Source organism: Echiichthys vipera (assembly GCF_963691815.1).
Source record: "Echiichthys vipera genome assembly, chromosome: 8".
NCBI classification, from domain to species: domain Eukaryota; kingdom Metazoa; phylum Chordata; class Actinopteri; order Perciformes; family Trachinidae; genus Echiichthys; species Echiichthys vipera.
The window spans coordinates 30288466-30307829 of NC_139833.1; the positions used below are offsets into that span (position 1 = coordinate 30288466).

A 19364-nucleotide genomic window follows, 5' to 3' on the forward strand; every position below is an offset into this window, starting at 1 on the left:
TTGTGGGGTGAGGGTTACTATCTGAAATTCCAACAGGCTTTGGATAAACTAAACGTGGGTTTGGTGGGTTTTCAGTGTCAATGCCTGTGCATCCTGCAGCAGCTGCTTTTGCCACATGAGAAGGGGAAGCGGAGTGCTGCGAAATGCTTGTGCGAGCATAAACCTGGCACTGCAGATTTGGGCACAACGATACAAAGAACGGCTCTTTGTTCTGAATGAGGGAACAGAGCCCTCCTGAGAGAAAGAACCATCTCATTTGTGAAAGTCACATCACTACTGTATCCTAGCCCGTCATAGGCCATTGGGGAATAGTTACTATAGTATCATTAGGAAGTCAGTTTTGTTTATGAGCATTATTGTAAATAAAGGATCATTTAAAAGAAGAATTTTACAAAAGAATCTTTCTATGACTGTAAATGTGCGACTAACAGTGAATTTAATTACTGTTTGACAAAGTATCTAACAAAACACTGAACAATGGATGCTTTCTGTAGTGTGACTGAGTGTGACGTCATGTTTTTGAACCGCGGGTGTAGGCCAATCAGGATTGGAGAAGTCGTAGCCGCGCCCATCTAATTGGAGTTGTGACGGCCCGTTCGTGTTGCCTTCATAAATTTTGCTGAAAAACGGAATTTCGTGAACCCAGTTGTTCAGGTTGAGAGCATATGACACCTGAAATGCGCGAAACATTGTCCTGTATAATTTATCGGGCCAAGGCATTTTCTAATAACTGGTAGCAAATATGATCAAATAAATGTTGGCAACAACTCAGAGCAATTATGAATCTGGCATAATCGTAATATTATATATATATTATCGTAGTTCAATCTGTCATTTAAAACACATAGTATGTATCTTCAGAGTAATAACCGCAACAAAAACAATTAGTTTTGTTTAAATTAACTTTTTGGGACGGTTATCTGCTACAATATGCTGTCAAAGAGGTCACGGTGACAGGTTTGCAATTTACAAGCTGGAATCTCCACTTTACAAGTGACAGTGAAGGCAACGCTTCTCCTCCAGTCAAAACGGAGCCATATGAGGTGAACCTGCTTTGCTCGCGGTCACATTGTGGTAGTTGGCTAACGGAGGCATATTATCTTACGATGATATCAGCTAACCTGCTGGCTAGTTAGCTGACTTAGTTTGTCGCTGCTGCCTTAAGAGCATTTAGCCAGCTAGCACGCTGCCTGGCTGGGCCAGTTATTTCTGTCGGAGGAGGGGATGCATTTATTGTCTTCCATCATGTCCAAGTCGTTCCGTTATTTTTAGCTAGCACTGCAGGCTAGCGCAGCTAACAGCGGCGAGCAGAGCGTGACTAATCGGTCTGTTGTCTGAAATACAATAGAGATGGAGCAGTGGCAGGACGCGGCCTCTCAGCAGGTCAGGCTGCTCACACATCGTCTGAATGAACTGTTGTCCAAAGGTGCGGGGCTGCTGCGCTCCGAGCTCGGCGTGGATTTGGGACTGAAGCCTGATCTCATTCCGCCATGGGTGATCCTCTTAGCGGCATGCACCGGGCTAGTGCTGATGGTCGCTCTGTGGGCCTCAACCTGCCGAGCGATCTTCAAGAAACGACCCGCTGGAAGCTCTGTGGACGACGGCATTGAAGTAAAGCGGAGTGTCAGTAAACCTGTCAAAACCGAGGAACCTAAGAAAAAGAAGAAGAAGGCAGAAAAGGCACGTAGCATGAATGAGACCAGTCTACACCCTTTCCTAGCTCCACAGCTCTACGGTTAGCAAGGCTAGCTGTCAAGCTAACACCACAGTGACAGATGAATTTCGTGCCATGGCCAAAACCCGAGCTATCTTAGGGCCAGTGTCCGACCTGGCTATGCTAGCCTTGGCTGATGTTGCATATTGAAAGGAATATATCTGTCATGGCCCTCTACATTTTGTCTTCACATGTGCATTGCAGAAAACCCAGCCAAATGGGAGAGCTGTTGCTGAGCCGGAGGAGGAAGCCATAGTGGAAGAGATAGTGCCACATCACCAGCCGCCCCCACCACAAGGCAAGGCCGAAAAGGCTGCAGAGGTAACTTGCTGTACTAAGGATATATAAGACACACACACACCACAACATGGTGATGTGACCTGCACATTTTGAATTGTCCGGTGTGATGGGTGTGCCCAGGTTATGTTTGTATAGGTGTTAGCACTTCCCTACCATTGCTAAAGTCACACGTTTTTCATGTCATCTTCTTTGTAAAGCAGTTGAGAAAACACCAGCTTTTCTTACCGTCACACTGCAGTGGTGAAACCACACCAGCTGCCAGTGTTGGGTTACACTTTTAAACTTTCAGTTGCAGCAAAATCCTGTAGAATGGATGGCACAGCACAAAGTGCAGCCTTTCTCTGGACACCACAAAGTGACACACACTGAGTTCATAAAGGTGCTGGAGTCAGAAGATGTAATTGTGCATACACGGAGAGATGGAAATGGTGTTTACAAAAAGGACATATTTAGTGAGACCTGCCTAGTGGATGTGGTTTCACTTATAAATAGATGTGGCTTGAGCAGGCTGATTTGATTGATTGGCCATGGTTCAGTCAGCATGGGGCCAGTTGCTGCTCTTGGGGGTGAAACCATATGTGCTGTGTAGTATCTCCACTGTAGCCCATCTCCTGTTTCTTCAAACCCAGCCTCACAATCCCAGATCTGTCTTTTTCTACCTCATGTCCGCTATTTCTCTTCTGCTAGTTGAAAAAGTCAAAGAAGAAACCCAAACAGGCGGTAAAGGAAAGCAAGACTTCGACTGCAGATGGCAAAGAACCAGAAGAAGGTGAAATACTATGCATCACATCCTAATTGTGTTTTTTTGGGTTAGGGGATCACATCACTGTTTATTTGAAGAGGCCTGTTTTGGTTCATTTTTGTTTTTTTTATGAATTTGAATGTGGTCTAACAATTTTAGTCATTCCTGTACCCACTGGTGTCACTTTGGTTGAAAAAGCATCGGGACACTTTTTGTTTCAGTTTTTTCCACAAAAAAAACATTTGGTGACAAGAACTGATTTAAGGCAGAAGTAGCGCATCCTTCTATCTTTGTTTTTTTTTTTTAGCATGTTTAAGCTAACTTGACCAGCTCTTTTGTCATTCTGTCAAACTGCCTTTATCCAATTCCCGTGGTCATCTGACCATGGGAACGCGAGTAACGCGACACATCACCTCATCAATAAATTGTCTATTGTCATCATCGTGACACCCTATTTTTCAGAACATTTTAACAAATTATACTTATAATAAGTGGTGGGAACAAAATTGTCCATTTCAAGAAGTTGTGGGGACATGTCCCCAGCGTCCGTAGCGTAAATGATGCCTATGCCTGTATTTTGTTAGAATGGGGCCTGCCTTTTTCTCAGTTAAATACCTTTAGTGTGTATTTGAACAGTCATCTGTTCCTTTATCCGGCCTGATCCATACCACATTTCCTCACTAATCCGATAATGAAACCTTGCAGTATTTTGCAACTTATTCTATGCTGCACTCAACGGTACTTTTCAGGCACATGGGAGACCAAGGTCAGCAACAAGGAGAAGCGTGAGCAACGCAAGAAGGACAAGAGTTCCAGTGATGGCTCAGCCAGTCCTGGAGGAGGGAACACACCTGTGAGTGCTCCCCCAGAGCAGCCCAAGGCCCCTGCAGCCCCCACACCTGCCAGCCAGAAGAAGAAAAAAGGTGGCTCTTAAAAGATGTCATTCTTAAAACCATATATATTTTCATTAAGGCTGGGATTTGCTTCTTTTGCTGAATTTTTAGACAAGGGAGGGGGTTTGCAACACTTTTTTTATACAGTGCCTATAGAAAGTTGTGATACCCCTTTGAAATAGTCATTTTTTTTACAGCCTGAAATTTTATTAGAATTCAGGTCGGGAAAGTCAGCATATGACACCACGAAATGCGCAAAACATTGGAATCTCCACTTTACAAGTGACAGTGAAGGCAACGCTTCTCCTCCAGTCAAAGCGGAGCCATATGAGGTGAACCTGCTTTGCCCGCGGTCACATTGTGGTAGTTGGCTAACGGAGGCATATTATCTTACGATATTCAATGATAATACATTTAAATATATATTTTTCCAGCGTGAACAAATTTAAACAACATTCAAGTGAAATTCTTTTTTTCTCCAAATTTCTGAAAATTAATACAAAATGAAAAACTAGAATTGCAGTGTTGGAAAAGTGATCAATCCCTTCCAATTCTTTTTTCTTCAATTAATCTCCAGAAAAAGAAAAAAATTCACTTGAATGTTGTAAGGCAAAATGTGTAAATCAAGCTGGAAATATATATTTTATGTATTCTCATTTCAGGCTGTAAAACAAAAAAGTGACTTTCATAAGGCCGCCATGACTTTCTATAGGCACTGTAAATGTATAAATTCAGATTCATACAGCCTAATATGGCACCTAGAAAGAGATGTTTGTCTTAGTTGTTTTGCTATGGGCTGTTGTTGCGTTTTGTCGGTCTCTTGTTAACAGGACGCACTATATATACAGGCTGTAAGGGATTTTAATTGACTCCCAGAGGGAGGTTTCCCTGCAGTGTTTTAGCTTAAGTGTTTGTGTGTGCTCCCTTCATTAATAGGCTCACATGGATGGTCTACTTGACTTGTATTGACCTTTTCAAAATTCTTTCTTTTCAGGAGAAGCTACAAAAGTGAAGGCAGAGAAGGTTGAGGGTGTTGTATCTCAAGGTAATTATCAACAGAGACACCCCAAGCACTGATGTCTCATCTATGCATAATCTTTAATTGAAGTTCACATGCTTTACTGGGAACTCCCATATTAGACGTGTCACCAACCTGATCTGTGTTTATTCTAGCTGAGTGTCGGGTTTCTTTTTTGGTATTAGTTAACAGCAGTGAGATGGTAGCCGTGGCTGCTGGTGTGCCTGACATGGCTGTAAAAGTTTCTGCTCCCACTGGTGCACCCAAGACAGGCCCATGGACAACCAGTAGAGAGCCAGCATCACTGTGGAGAGTGGAGATTGATGGTAAAAACGATTTACAACTTAACTACATGTGTTGGTGTAAAAAAAAAAAATGTCCATTCCATAAAGCACTTAATGCCTGATAACCTCCATAAGCTGCAGTGTCCGAATCAACATGCACTGATTGATAGGCTGGATGTAGTATATACTAATTAGGGATGCACCGACATGAAAATTGTCCGATACCGACATTAACATGGCTGTCATGGCCGATAACCGATCAATTCGATCTGCATAAAAATAGTTTGAACATGTTTTCAGTGAGGTTGCACTGGTACGGACGAGAGAAGAGGGAAGCTCATGTTCTGACACACACACACACACACACACACACACACACACACACACACACACACACACACACACACACACACACACACACACACACACCAAGTGCACACCTCTGGTCCAGCAGACTTTTCATCATTAGCAATGTGCTATTCCATCTGGTTACAACGCCTTGTTGTAGCATCTTGGTTTTCATGCTCCTCTCCGTCTGTATTTCTCTGTCGAGGGTTCGGTGGAGTGCCTGCTGTGTTGTTTGTTTGTTTCTCCTGAGAAATCTTTGTGAACTTTATATCCTCCTCGCAAACTTCGATGTCGTAACTATCGCACACTGCAATTTGCGAGCCTTCTGTTTTCACCTCGAAAACCGCCCAGACTGCCGACATTATTCACCGTCGTCTTCTACATGTAAATCCTGCGCTGTCACAAACTCTGTGTGGCAAAAAAAACCTGTCGCGCACACACACCTGACACACACAAGCTAGACGTAAATTATCATCAGTTAACATCGGACCAGTTTTGCTAATCGTGCTGATGTATAATAAAAATGACTAACATCGTGCGTTCCTAATGCTAATATCGACCTTAATAAAAGGATCAGGTATCAGCAGATGTGACAGATCCACATCAAAGTCTGTTTCTTGCCACTGTCGTAAGAACACAGTCGGAACTAAAAAAAACAACTTGTAACATTGTAAAACAATATTGCTAAGACAGATCTAACCTGGGCCGCTGCAGTAAGGATTCAGTCTTTAGTATGTGGGGCACACCCTGCTCTACCAGGTGAGCTACTCTGTGCCCCTATCAGTTCGATTCTTTAAATTTTCCTGATCAGTTTTCTTTGTGTTGGAAAAAGAGTGTACACAGGTTTCCAGCATCAATGCAACACTTTTTTTTATCTGAGTCAGAACACAGTGTAGATGAAATGAGAGAATATTTGTACAGTTTTCTTCTTTACTGAGGTTTATCTGCTAAGCCTAGTTGCGTGGTGTTAATGCAATTATAAGGCCAGGCTTTGGACTCTTCCTTCACTCTGCCATGACTCCTTGTTGCAAGTTTCCAGCAAATGAGTTTAATGACATTGTTTTGCAATGAACTGTGAGAAAAACATGCCTGCATTGATAAGAGGAATCGATACGCTTGGAGGCACACTATTCCATTTCCAATTACAATTTGTTACCGGTTCTCAACTGGAACCGGTTCTTGATTCCCATTCCTAATGTAACACAAAACACGAGATCAACACTACAATGTGTCAAAAAAACATTTTATTTGGGACACACTCACTTTTCCTGTGACCCAGTCAAATGACCACCTGTGGGTCCGGAAACTCACTACACTGAAACATCAACATGACTGTTCACAGATGACACACTGAACGGTGAACATTCACTCAACACTTCTACAGTACTGCTCCAACTGTTTAGACTGTTTTATGTATGATCCTTTTTATTTTGAATATAATACTATTCAAGAATAAAATAGAGAGCTACAGCAATGTCTGCTCAAGTTCAATATGTAGATTCTCTACTGAATGACTTGTAGAGCAACACTTGGTTCTGCCTAGTTTCTATAGTGACTAACACATGAGCTATCAGAGCTGACAGGCTATGTTTATTCCAGTTTGGAAGGGAAAAGATGTATCCGGCCTAATAAATAATGAAGCCACAGAAGTACGTGACAGGTCTGCAAAATGCCAAGGAGCAGTTATTTAAAGCATTAAAAAGCTTCAGCTATTCTCATCAACGTACTAATCCACTCATTTATCAGTCAAAGTTAATTGTGTTTAATATTGACATCATAGAGTGTGTGTGTGTGTGTTTCAGACTCGTGGACTGTGATTGACAGGGGCATGCCCACAGCAGAGAGAAATCTGGTGTCTTTAAGTGGACAGGCTGTTAGTGCTGCTGGTAAGTATACAATAAACTGGTAATGTACCACGTTGTGGTTTAACCTGGAATCCTCCCTTGTGGGTCTAAGGCTGAGTTCTTGTTCTTGTGTCTCTGTAGAGCCCCAGCCTGTGAGCGACCTGCCCTGGCTCAGTAAGGCCAGAGTGGACGACGAGTGGTCTGGACTTAGTAAGGATAATATACGGTTCCATTTAACCTCAGTGTAACTGTATTGTTCTGATACTCCTTTACACATCCATTTTCTGTTGGTCTTTGTGTTTCTCAGACGGCAGTTCAGTCGACCCCAGCTCTGACTGGAACGCCCCCTCTGAAGCCTGGGGTAACTACGAAGAGCCCACCCCTGAGCCCCCCACCGCTCTGGAGCAGCCCCTTCCTGAGCCCGCCACGGTTAATCTGTTGATTGGCGCGGCTGTAAGTACACCTGGGCTTGGGACAAAACTAAGCATTATGGGAGTTACCTGAAAGATTTCAAAATAACAACCCAGTAATTGATGAGGCCCCTGGGTGCAAGCCCCAGGGAAGCTGTCCTGGTTCTTTCCCCTGACTGCGGCCCTGCTGTTCATACTAGTGACTCAACACAATAGAATAGAGAACACACACACACACAGTTTGACTCAGAAGATGGAAGTTCCAGCTTACAATTGAACGCAGCATAACCCGCAGTGAGGAGCTTCACCAACAGACAACAACCACTATCAGCAGTGTCACTTACATGGCGGCTTATTTACATCTAGAGAGGGAATGTCTCACACAGACAGGCAACTAGTGCTTTCATTAGTGGGTCACATGATCAATCACCATTTTAACTTACTCTGTGACATATAGGAACTCTTACACACACACACACACACACACACACACACACACACACACACAGTCTTTGTTGTGATTTTGTTTTTTATTAAGAATATGACAGCCTCTGCACACCCACACAGGTGTGTCTCAGGACAGAGTGTATGTTTACAGACTGTTCATGGCAGACATTTTGTCGTAGCAGGCTAAATTCTAATGTATTTAATATGAATGAAATTAATAAAACAATAACTGTTCTAATAATAATTAATATGGATGTTATGACATACTGTAAATGTAAGTATAGTAGCATGCCTTGCTGTTTGTCAGTGCTGTTCTTTATGCTCCCACCAGATGGCAGCAGAGTAAGATAATTTCAAATCCTGCACTTTGTGGCTTTAATAGAGCCGCCATCTCATCAATTTAATATTGAGCTCCTTTAACTTTGTCGTATTCATGATAGACAGCTTAAAAAAGACTCACAGGGCAATATAAGAATACACATAGAATGAGAGGAAGTAAAAATAAAATGCAGCTTACTGCAGAAGTTTGATAAATTAACTCCCAACACTTTTGCATATTTTTCATTTTTAACTTGTGGTCTTCAGCCCCGACCGACTCAGACTCAAGTGACATCACTTCATGGCCTATAGTCTTGACCTGTAAACAGACTTGGATCGGGTTCAGCAGCAGTGGTGATATAGCTCCAGGAAACAGTAGTTGGTTCCTTTGGTTTCATGCTGCGTGGCGAGTATAAGACCCTGCTGCTCATGGTGGCTCAACACAATAGGCTGAGTACACACAGCCTTTGTTACATTAAGAATATTACAACGTCTGCACCGCCACAGTACACCCACACAGTTCAGTTTTTAAACAGACCATTTCTCTAGACGGTTGATGTATACAGATCATGTTAAAGGATGCTTTTCTTGGCAAACATTTAGTCACAGCAGTAAAACATAGTTGCACATATTGACACAATTATTTCACAAATGTGGCATGTGCGACTCTGCCACAGTGGCATTTTTGACAACTACATGGCAGCAAAGTAAAGATTATTAAATCCTACAGTGGCTTACAGTGAGAACTCTGTGTAACGGAAGTCTTTCTTCATCCCATTTGAAGCTGGGTCATTGTCATATCTGCTGCTGCTCTTGTTTTCCTGCTTTTTTTTCAATTTCTATGGATGTGTGTTTGTCAGGACGATGATGAAGATGAGAAGGACAAGGGAGAGACTGCTGCTGATGGAGCAGCTAAAACTGCTAAAAAGAAGAAAAAGAAGAAGAAGAAGGCTGCTGAGGAGGGAGGAACGGCTGGACAGGTAACTGGATCTGTAAAAATGAAGAAACCCTCCATGTAGTGTGACTAACCACACACTCAATGTACAGGGTGCATCTAACCTGTATAATCCAATACTAATAATATAATGCAAAATACTAATTATTCATATGTAAGGCTTTAAATGTATGTGCTAAATGTTTGACTTTTAAGGAGGTTGTTTCTTCTCTTGGCCTGCACAGTCAGCTAATTCTTATGACAGTCACTGACATTTCTAAAGTTTGCATTGACCGCACAGTTTGCTGTAAACTTGGCTTGTGTCCTGTGAAGGGCGAGGAGCCAGAGAAGGAGGCAGCGCCTGCAGCCTTGCTGAAGAAGCAGCCACCTGTTCAGGAGAATGCTGCTGCCGTCCAGCCCGTCAAAGCAGCTGCTGTCGAGGTCAGTGGTGCTAATATCTGTACATTCTTGAAGCAGAATGGGGGTTTCACAGCTTTATCTACTACGGTACAGGGAGATGGGACTTTCAATTTAAGTGAGGGGCTGTCTACACGAACACAGGTATTTTTGAAACGGTGTTTTTTCTGCACGGTTTGTCCTTTCATCCACACGTAACCACAGTTGTGGCTCCTGAAACCGGAGTCCAGGGTGAACTTTTTGGAAAAGTCCAGTTTCAGCAGTCATGTGTGGACAGGAGAACTGAGGAAAACGGCAGTTTCTTGTCGACACTGTTTGACGTCACACTTTGCGACGGTAAACAGTCAGTATCCATGGAGACGTGTGGAGCACTCTAGACGTGACCAGCTGATATGGAGGACAGAGCCACTAGTTCTATTTAGCAACTTGTCAGCACTTTTTTGTGTGTCTCACTGTCAGTCCACACGAAGGAATCTGCCCGACCTCAGTTCGCTATTGTTGTTATTCTGGTATGAATTTTTCCTGCCTTGTGATTGGCTAAAATGGCCTTCCTGTTAGGAATGCTATCGCCACCTACTGCTTTGGCATGTGCATGACATTGTTTGAGGTGAATTTTGCGGTTTCATGCGGACAGAGATATTTCTTATCATACCGGTGGTGTGGACGGGAATTCTTTTTTGACCTGTGGCCATAAAAATTTGGTTTCAAAAATACCTGTGTTCATGTGGACTAGGCCTTTTATTTCAGACACAGGTCCCAATCAGTTTAAACATAAAATAAAAAATAAAAAAAAATAATAAAGGACAACAGCACAAACATAATCATAAACCCAAAACCACATATAGTGAGTTATTCCAATGTTTCCAATAGCAAGAGGAATATCTTGTGTCACTGTACACAGCATGAAAGGTGGGAACACAAACATATGACTTGCACTTATCCGTCTTAAGAGCTTGAGCCAGATTCTGAATGCATTATTAAATGCCACCTGAAGCTTTTTCACCTCTGCTTTACTATAACCGACCACAAGTGGACCGTATATAGTGGAGTACAGTAGGCTTTAAAAGCTTTTAACATCATCTGTACGCATATGAAATGTATGTGCCGGCTTATTGGCTTGTGCATATCATTTACAACACTGGCACTGCACATCGTCATCATCGCATAAATTATCCCTGATGTGATGTTTCCCTTTCTTATAGGTGAGAGTGGAGCAACTAGTGAAGGACAACACTTCCCAGAACCCCCCTGTCACACAAGTGCCACAGAAGCCAACTGATGGAGAGCCCACTGCCAAGCAGAACAATGTTTCTGCTCCAACACAACAAAGTAAGCCCATTTAAACCCCAGCAAGATATTACTCCTTGCTGCTGGATATCTCAGACAGTAGGTGCCTTGGTGTCCCAGTGTCGTTCACTGTGAGCCATCATATTAGTTTGACCCTTTTGAAGAACAATGATAAAAAAGGACATGTTATTTATATCTTTTCTCAGCAGTGAACCAAATGGATGTGTTGAAAATGTACGAAACCATGTAAATCCCATGTTTACAGCTGTGTGAGCAATATTCCTTTCCCTTTTTGTGTTTCTACAGAAAAACCTGAGGAGAGCCAAGCGCCCAAGCCAGCAAAGAAGAAGAAGGCGAGGAGAGAGACATGAGACTGAGTCCACGCTGCAGACCTCTGTATGCAGAGGACTTCATATCCTGTTTATGCAACACCTTTTGTGACGAGAACTTTAAACTAAGGTCTTCATGACGGACTTAAACCTTAAACCCAGTCTGGAAAATGAAACAACTTTTATACACATGAAGTGTCGATGGATTGTTGAAAATTGAACCTAGATGCAGTGCAATCTTACGTAATGCGGTGTTAATGATTTTTAAGTATGCATTTGATACTCTTGATTCTGTCTTCTAATTCCACTGGATCAAATAACTGATTGAAAGAGCTGTATTGTAGTAATTAGACTTAGAAAATACTGATTATGTTTAGAAATTTGATGTTGTGGTGGCTAACGACTGGAGTTTACTGTGTAGAGAACGAAAACGGTCAATATACTTCAGGGCACTCAACACTGGGCCATAATGCTGAACTGGCCTTTGCAGTCTTTTATTTTTCTCTTACATTTGCGATTCATGATGGTACAGTGAGTGCTGCTGGTTGAAAAGAGCTGAGAGATCAAATGTTTGTTTCATGTCGACGTCAAATGGGTGTAAACATCTGTGACGTAAATGAGACCTGAGCTTCGGGGGGTGAACAAAAGTGTCTGCTCTGTATTCTTGCATTCTTCATCATTTCAACTGCCTCAGTCCATCTGGTTTGTCCTTTGTATGAAGTTGTAATGCAGTGTTTAGAGACAACTGTTTCCTTGTTGTTTTTGTCAGTGACTTCTCTGCGGCCAAAGCCGTGTGGCAGTCTTACCGTAGATGTACCACTGCAGTGACATCAGCCTCTTCATGATTTTCCACCTGTGGTTGATTCGAAAGTCTTCAGAACCTTTTGTAAAAACCTGTTTGTAATAAAAGAAAAGCTAAAGCCATATGTAAAAAGACTAAATAAAGGCCAGTTTTTCTATATTTTGGCGTCTTTGTATCACAGTTTTCAAAGTAAGCTGTTGCAGCTACTGTGTTATGACTAATGAAACAGGATGATGATGAACAAAGCCGTCTATGCCGTGACTCAGAATCATAAAGGGCAAATTACTGCAGCCTTCAGGAGTGACAGCTTTTCATGAGCTGTCAGGTTGAAGCCTCAGGCCTGCAGGCTAACCTTCACAAGATAAATACTCAGACTACAAATCCATAGAAGTGTATGGGAAATCTGAAAAGAAAAATAACTGTGCCCTTTAGACTAAGAAGTGGTTAATGTCGGGACACAATGGTACAACACAACATGCAATTTCTCTAGAAGTATTTAAATAAAGCTTCATCTCTATAACTTTCTGGAAAGGACTAGTTACATCATCGGATTTGAGCCTATCTAATCTGTCACACAGACCGGAAGCAGTTCTTGTCTTCAAAATAAAAGCCTAGTGCTAAATGGTTACTAGACTTCATTATATACAGAAGGTTGAAACAGTCTTAAAAGTCCTAAGAACACCTGAGGCCCTTGTGGCTTCAAGAAATAAACATTACACCGCTTGATGTTCATAATCTCACCTCACTTCTAACCTTTATTCTCTTTTTGTGTTGTACATGTTATAACCAATACGTCAAAAGCAAATACATTTTTTGAATTTTGTTACATAAAATATGAAACTTAATTCCTCTGCAAATGTCACTATATCTAATGCACTTCGGGTTAAAAATGTGGCAGTGGCAGTAACGAGTTACTATATTCAAGGATGGATCTAGAGGATTGACGAACCCGTACAACCACAGCTTTTAAAAGTACTTGCCAAGCCAATTAAATCTGTCTGAATGGGAAGGATTCGCTGCTTTTTAAATATATTATTATATATATATTTGGGCCATTGCAAATTTGAAGATATCACAGGCTTGGGTTTGATCGATCAATTAATAATGAGAATAGTTGTTGGCAGCTCAAATGGGATGCAATATTGTAGACATATGGACATTTGTTCAGAATTGCATTTGGGTAAAAACTGAGTGAATGGAAGGTGATTTTACCTAAAACATTTCCTGGGAAACGTTTGTATAGGTTACTTTATTTCTACAAAGCTCCAGCTTATTTGATCAAACAAAAGAGAGAAAATAAATATTTGCAGATGTCCTGGATTCAACACTCAAAAAGATCCTTCTTTTGCATGCTCCAGTTTCATCCTGATACACAAATCGGGTAAGCTGAAGGCTCTCAACTTAATCCTTTTGTCCTTCAACATTAAGGACCAGGTAAAAAAAAAAAAAGAATGAAAAAATGGATAAAAGTCCCCCTCCACTCAAAAAATTGTTTTCTTCTGTTTATGTCCTCTCCAATGTCTGACACTGACTATCTGGCTTTTAAGACGTGACCTAACACCCTTTCAAAATACGATTTCTGGGCCCAAGCTGGTCCAGGCTACCCTTGAAATCCAGATGCACCGTTGCAAATGTCACTTTGCCCTGCCACTGTCTCTGGGCACTCACCGTTGGAGCTTGTCAGAAAATCCCAACTCACCAGTCAAATTGTTTTATCTGTTATGGGCAGGCGTAACCGATGACAACAGTGATGTGCCGTCAAAATCGTGATAGTAAACAACAAACTGCAGATGATTGGTCGTAGTCAGTCGTAGTGCTGTCCAATTGCGTCCAGTGGTATTTTGAAAATGCATGCATTGGGACCGCCGTCTGCATAGACGTGGGTCTGGATTTCCAGGCTAAGTAATGCCTGATATTTCTACAATGCTGCAGTGTTGTGTTCCCAATTGCAAAATCTTAGTAAAAACAACAACATAATTGTCATTTTACCTCTTTCCTATTAATGAAAAGATGTTTCACTGAAGAAAGAAGTGATCGTAATTATTCACAGGTTCAGCCATTGTTGTCTGTTTTGTTTGGACCTGGAAATCTTATTATGAAAGGGTGTAACGTCAGACTTAACAGCCCCATAGGGACATGTATCTGATCAAAGTTTGTCACTAGAGAGGTGTTTTCACATTCCTCTGCTGAGGGAGGAGATGTCTATGCACTTCTCTGAAATCTGACATTCAAGCGCATTCAGTTTTAGTTTGTAAGTCACTAATCCATAAACCAATCACTGTCTGATATGTGAAACACTACTGGACGGGGAAAGACTTTGAAACAACACCATCAAAGAGACCTGAAAGCTCCAGCTCAGAGTGAACTGTCAGTACAGAGAAAACACACTGTCATCATAGCTGTCAGCCACTGACACTTACAAGCTAACAAGCAAACAAACAACAGATGCTAACAAAAGATGCTAACTACACTTGATATGTCTGCTAGTCGACCATTTAGTGACAATATGGTAAATGGACTTGTACTTATATAGCGCCTTTCTAGTCTTTTGACTACTCAAGGCGCTTTCACACTACTTGTCACATTCACCCATTCACACAGACATTCACACAGATGGCAGTGGACATCTACATACCATCTAATCTAATCTAACCATTTACACCACATTCACACACCCATGCACAGCACAGGGAGCAACTCAGATACAGTAATACAAGTCATCAGTATAGGGTGTACAGTGTTTTATGAGCCAGAGTGCAACCCGGGGCGGCAGTAGCTCAGTCCATAGGTGACTCGGCTGGGAACCGTAGGGTCGCTGGTGTGTCCCTGTGTGGACTGGTGGCTGGAGAGGTGCCAGTTCTCCTGGGCACTGCGAGGTGCTGTTGAGCAAGGCACCAAACCCTCAACTGCTCGGGGCGCTGATCCATTGGCAGCCCCCTCGCTCTGACATCTCATCTAATTGCATGTATATAGGTCCTGTTTGTGTATTTCGGGCCTGTGTGTGTGTGTGTAATCTGAATAATAATAATAACAGAGTGAAAAAATCCTTGTGAGGTTAATAAAGGAATTCTTCTTCTTACGCAGGAAGAAAGCGTTTACTCTTCACGCTTTGGTCAGAAAAAACGTGACAGTGACACGCTTTGCGAGGTGGACCAACGTATCTATTTCACGCTTTAGCGTGATACAGGGCTGCAGAATGTGTTGTGTTTTTCCCAAACTGCAACGCTCCATGCCAGCTTTGCTCGCACATGTTTGATATGAGGTTTCCAGCAGATTTTGTGGTCTAGTATCACACCCAGAAATGTATTTTCATACACTCTTATTCGTGTATTTCTTCAATCAAGTGAAGTGAATGAAGTCTCTCCTGCTCTTTCCTCTTAACCAGTAATGGACTGAATATATTTACTCAAATACTATACTATACTATACAAATACTATACTATACTATAAAGTACACTTTGGCGGTATCTGACCTTAGTATTTTCACTTTATTACACTTGTTACCTACATTGGATTGCATCTCAAAGTGGGAAATTGTACTTTTTTCTTTTTACTGCACTAGCTTTAGAATTTTCATAAAGAAACCTTTAAAATATGATGTATTATTGTGGATTCAATTACCCAACAGCAGACAAGGTAGTTATAATGCATAACCTCTCCCCCAGCTAAGACAATAAATTGCTGCTTACATGTTGACTCATCTGCAATATGTCATCAATAATATAGTATATTGTCTAAGAGGCCATTCTGCATAATGAGTGCTTTTACTTTTTACATTGTGGTATTGCTACTTTAATATGATTAAAAGATAAGTATAAAAAATCTTATGATAAGAGATTAATATCATGCACATATAAATCATTGCAATAAAACAAGAAAAAATATGTTTTTTTTTTATCATCATGAGGTAATCTGAGCAGGAGAAGAACTGCGCTGGGATGAGAAGGCTCTCGAGGACGCTCCAGTCAGTCAGAAGATCAGATGAGTGTTCTGAGACATGAGACAGATTCCTTTAAGGTTGGTAAAGACTGGTTGGCAGGGCAGTGGAGCCAGGAGCATGTTATGGCAGCAACTCAAGAAACGGGTGGAAGGCTTGAGGGGGCAGAGGTTCAAGTCAGGGTATGAGGAGTTTGATGATGCTGTGAGGAGGTTCTGGGTAACCAACGGTTGATTGAGGAGTGCACAGGGCTTTGGAGAACTACTGGACACACACATGTAGCAGCAGGCTGGAAGGACTGCAGATTCTTTGATTTCAGAAGCAAAAGTGTGGGAAGGTTTCAACAAACAGGCTCTTGTGAACCAACAGACTATTTGTCCATGCTAACCTCTGCTGTAGACATATTTGGCCAGTGGAAGGGAAATGTGCTCTTTGTAGAGCAGGTAGTACTGGAGGGCTCAGGGGAGGCTCTGCCCTCAGTACCGCAGAGGACACTGAGGTAGTGGACAGCGGCAAGGCAGCATGAGTGCCCTGCAACCAAAATGAGACCTTTTCTCTGCATACATACATACGTTGCTAATTGGTCAAACTTATTTAATGTTTAATTTATAGTATTTTTGAGACAAAAATGTAGTCAGTTGCTGACGAGATAACATTTTTTTGAAATCGAGCAACACATATTATAATTAAATGTTTACCATATAAATTACGTCTTGTGATGAGGTATTAGCAACCACCTGAAACACTATAAAACAACAGTGACCCATGTTTACATTTTGGATCTTGTTGCCGTGTGAATATTTGAAGCAAAGGCAGAAGTGGTGAAGTTGTTAAAGCACCATGAAGGCTCTTATGGAGGCAGGCAGAAAGTGTAAAACGACAGACGACGGAGTGCAAAAACAATCAGTGTTGGTTCCTCCTATTCCTGACTGCTACCTTTCCCTGACCATAACCAAGCCGATTTATTGGGATGGTTACCTAACCTAAAATCTACAAAAGTAAAAAAAAATACTAAAATATTTTTTATGTATACGGTATTTTTTTGTTTTATTTGTGTATTTTCTGTTCATTTTCTCTTTCAATATATTTTTCTTCCTTTGTTGTGTTGTGTTGTTTTACCGCTGCTACCTGACAATAAGAGAAGGATGGTTGTCAGTGGTAGACCAGCTTTCAAATCGTCTACATGGTCTTTGTCTCAGACAGCTGTCCAGCTCCACCCAACCCCTGAAACCCTGAAACCCCAAGCCAGATAGTCTTGCCGATGTTCCCCAGAACCCCCAGAAACCCTGTTGACCGTCCCTGCCAAAGCCCAACCCAGACCTCCAGTCGGCTTCTTGACCCCATCCCCTGGGTCGTCTTCTAGTGGGGTACCAGTGCAAAGGTTTTCCTCCAGTGGGGTGCTGTCTCTGTGGCCTTCCTCCAGTGGGGTCCCTTCTCTTTGCCAGTCCTCCAGTGGGGTCCTGTCACCATGGTTGTCCTTCAGAGGGGTCCCACCGTCATTGTCATCTTTCAGAGGGGTCTCATCTCTTTGGCAGTCATCTAGTGGGGTCCCGTCTTTGTCGTCATCCTCCAGAGGGGTCCTGTCTTCATTACTGCCCTCCGAATAAACCTTTTTATCTTGAAAACTTACATGCAACAACAGTCCAAATGGCAGTATGTCCAGTATTCAGGTAAAAGGTTTTGTAGGAAACAGTCTCTGTGTGAACCTTTCCTCTCCCCTGCGTAGGATTAAACAAAAGTATCCCCAAAAGCCCCCCCCCCAGGTGTGTAAATCAATCAGACGCCCTCTTCACATCTGACCGCTAATTGCAGTGAGTGACTGTCCCTCTCAAAGGATGCAAAGCGACCCCCAGTAGAAGGACTGGGTAATGACAAGAAAAATACTTTTAATTAAGGAACAACTTCAAAAGGACTCCTGGTAAATTGAAAAACAGTTAAGTTCCCTGTTTTATTGCAACTGGCTTCTCTAAGACACTCTCCTAAAATTGTTGTAACTGTTTATGAGTTAGTATTATCTGTGTTCATGATCATATGTTCATGTAGTTTTCAGAACCACAAAGTCTCTGTTTAGTTCTTGAATATTCTGTTTCTAAATAATGCTTCTTTTTCCTCACGGCTATCTGTTAAACTGCATGGGTTTTGGTTAAATTGGATATGGGAAAGATTAATAATGTAAAATCTCCCAAAGATAGTTTAATCTTCCTTGTTAGAATGCTGGATATACGTAAGACGCCGCTGTCTTATTCCACCCCAAAAGTCGATCCACCCCGAGACACACCTCCGTGCCTCTGTGGATAAAATAACAAGTGAAGGCGACCCGCATTTTAGCTTCTAGACTTTTTAACTTCGCTTTTTACTTCTTACCTTCACTTCTACTTTTAAAACAGTTTTTTCCCTCTGTTTGCTGCATCTCTTTGTTTCACTCCCTTTAGAGTGTTTTCTTTTAATTTTGACTTCATCATTTTTCTTTGTTCAATTTTGTTGTTTAAAAGTTCGCAAGAAATGTTATTTTAATATTTTTTCTTACTAAAGTGTTTTCTTTTGTTAATCTATTTTTATCATGCAACTTCACAAGGATGGATGTCTGTCTCTGTTTGTCTCTATGTGCCCTGTGATAGACTGGCGTCCTATCCAGGTTGGACCCTGCCTCACGCCCGATGTCAGCTGGGATCGGCACCAGCCCCCCGCGACCCCGACAGGGACAAGAGGCTGAAGATGAATGAATGAATGAATGATCTTAACAAGGCTTTTATGCTGTTTTTTTTTTATCTCCCTTTTAACCATAGTTAAGCCACTTCAGTGCTGATCTTTCTCGCAACTGTCCGGCCAGCAGGTTGCATAAAATTTTGCCAACTCCACAGAACCCAGTCAGAATTCACCAAAGAAACTTTTTGTGTGAGGGAGAGTCGTGGACAGGTTGGGGGAGAGAGAGTTCAAAAGTCTGTGCCGGATCTTGGCAATGCGGCAAAGGTGGAAGTAGGAGGTCTTGACAATGGAGCTGATGTGGGGACCAAAGGAGAGGATGGGGTCCAGGATAACGCCAAGGTTGCGTTCCAGGGGGTAGGAAGTGATAGTCGAGGTGTCTATGGTGAGTGAGATGGGTCCAGTTTTGTTGAGGGTGGATTTTGTGCAAATGACACCGAGCTCTGTTTTGTCGCTGTTGAGTTTAAGAGAGTTATGAGTCGGCCATGTCTTTATTGTAGGGATGCAGGTTTTGATGTGGGTGAGGGGAGGGTTTTCGGTGGTTTTGCTGCTGATGTAGATCTGGGTGTCATCGGCATAGCAATTGAAGTCCTGGTTGAGTGTGCGGATGATGTGACCAAGGGGGAAGAGGTAGCAG

The 19364-nt window shown here is 42.1% G+C and overlaps 1 protein-coding gene across 2 annotated transcripts; it reads left to right on the forward strand.

Moving 5' to 3' along the window:
- Positions 1-1074: 1074 nt before the first annotated feature.
- LOC310950938 (protein LYRIC-like) lies at positions 1075-12246 on the forward strand. Of its 2 annotated transcripts, XM_083918976.1 has the most exons (13): positions 1075-1680; positions 1919-2035; positions 2702-2783; positions 3506-3679; positions 4644-4694; positions 4853-4993; positions 7102-7185; positions 7285-7353; positions 7451-7596; positions 9179-9298; positions 9586-9693; positions 10872-10998; positions 11263-12246. In XM_083918976.1, exons 1-13 carry the CDS (start codon positions 1351-1353, stop codon positions 11325-11327), a joined length of 1614 nt encoding a protein of 537 aa, XP_083775102.1. In that variant the 5' UTR covers positions 1075-1350; the 3' UTR covers positions 11328-12246. The 2 variants fall into 2 exon arrangements, with proteins under 2 accessions (XP_083775102.1, XP_083775103.1); XM_083918977.1 differs by lacking the exon at positions 4853-4993.
- The last annotated feature ends 7118 nt before the right edge of the window (positions 12247-19364 follow it).

What these genes read in the sequence shown, in the direction of transcription:
- LOC310950938 (XM_083918976.1), top strand. Translation starts at nt 1,351, where the DNA reads ATGGAGCAGTGGCAGGACGCGGCCTCTCAGCAGGTCAGGCTGCTCACA. An exon ending in ACAGGCTGTTAGTGCTGCTG is followed by an intron (nt 7,186 to 7,284) that starts GTAAGTATACAA and finishes GTGTCTCTGTAG; the next exon opens with AGCCCCAGCCTGTGAGCGAC. An exon ending in ATCTGTTGATTGGCGCGGCT is followed by an intron (nt 7,597 to 9,178) that starts GTAAGTACACCT and finishes TGTGTTTGTCAG; the next exon opens with GACGATGATGAAGATGAGAA.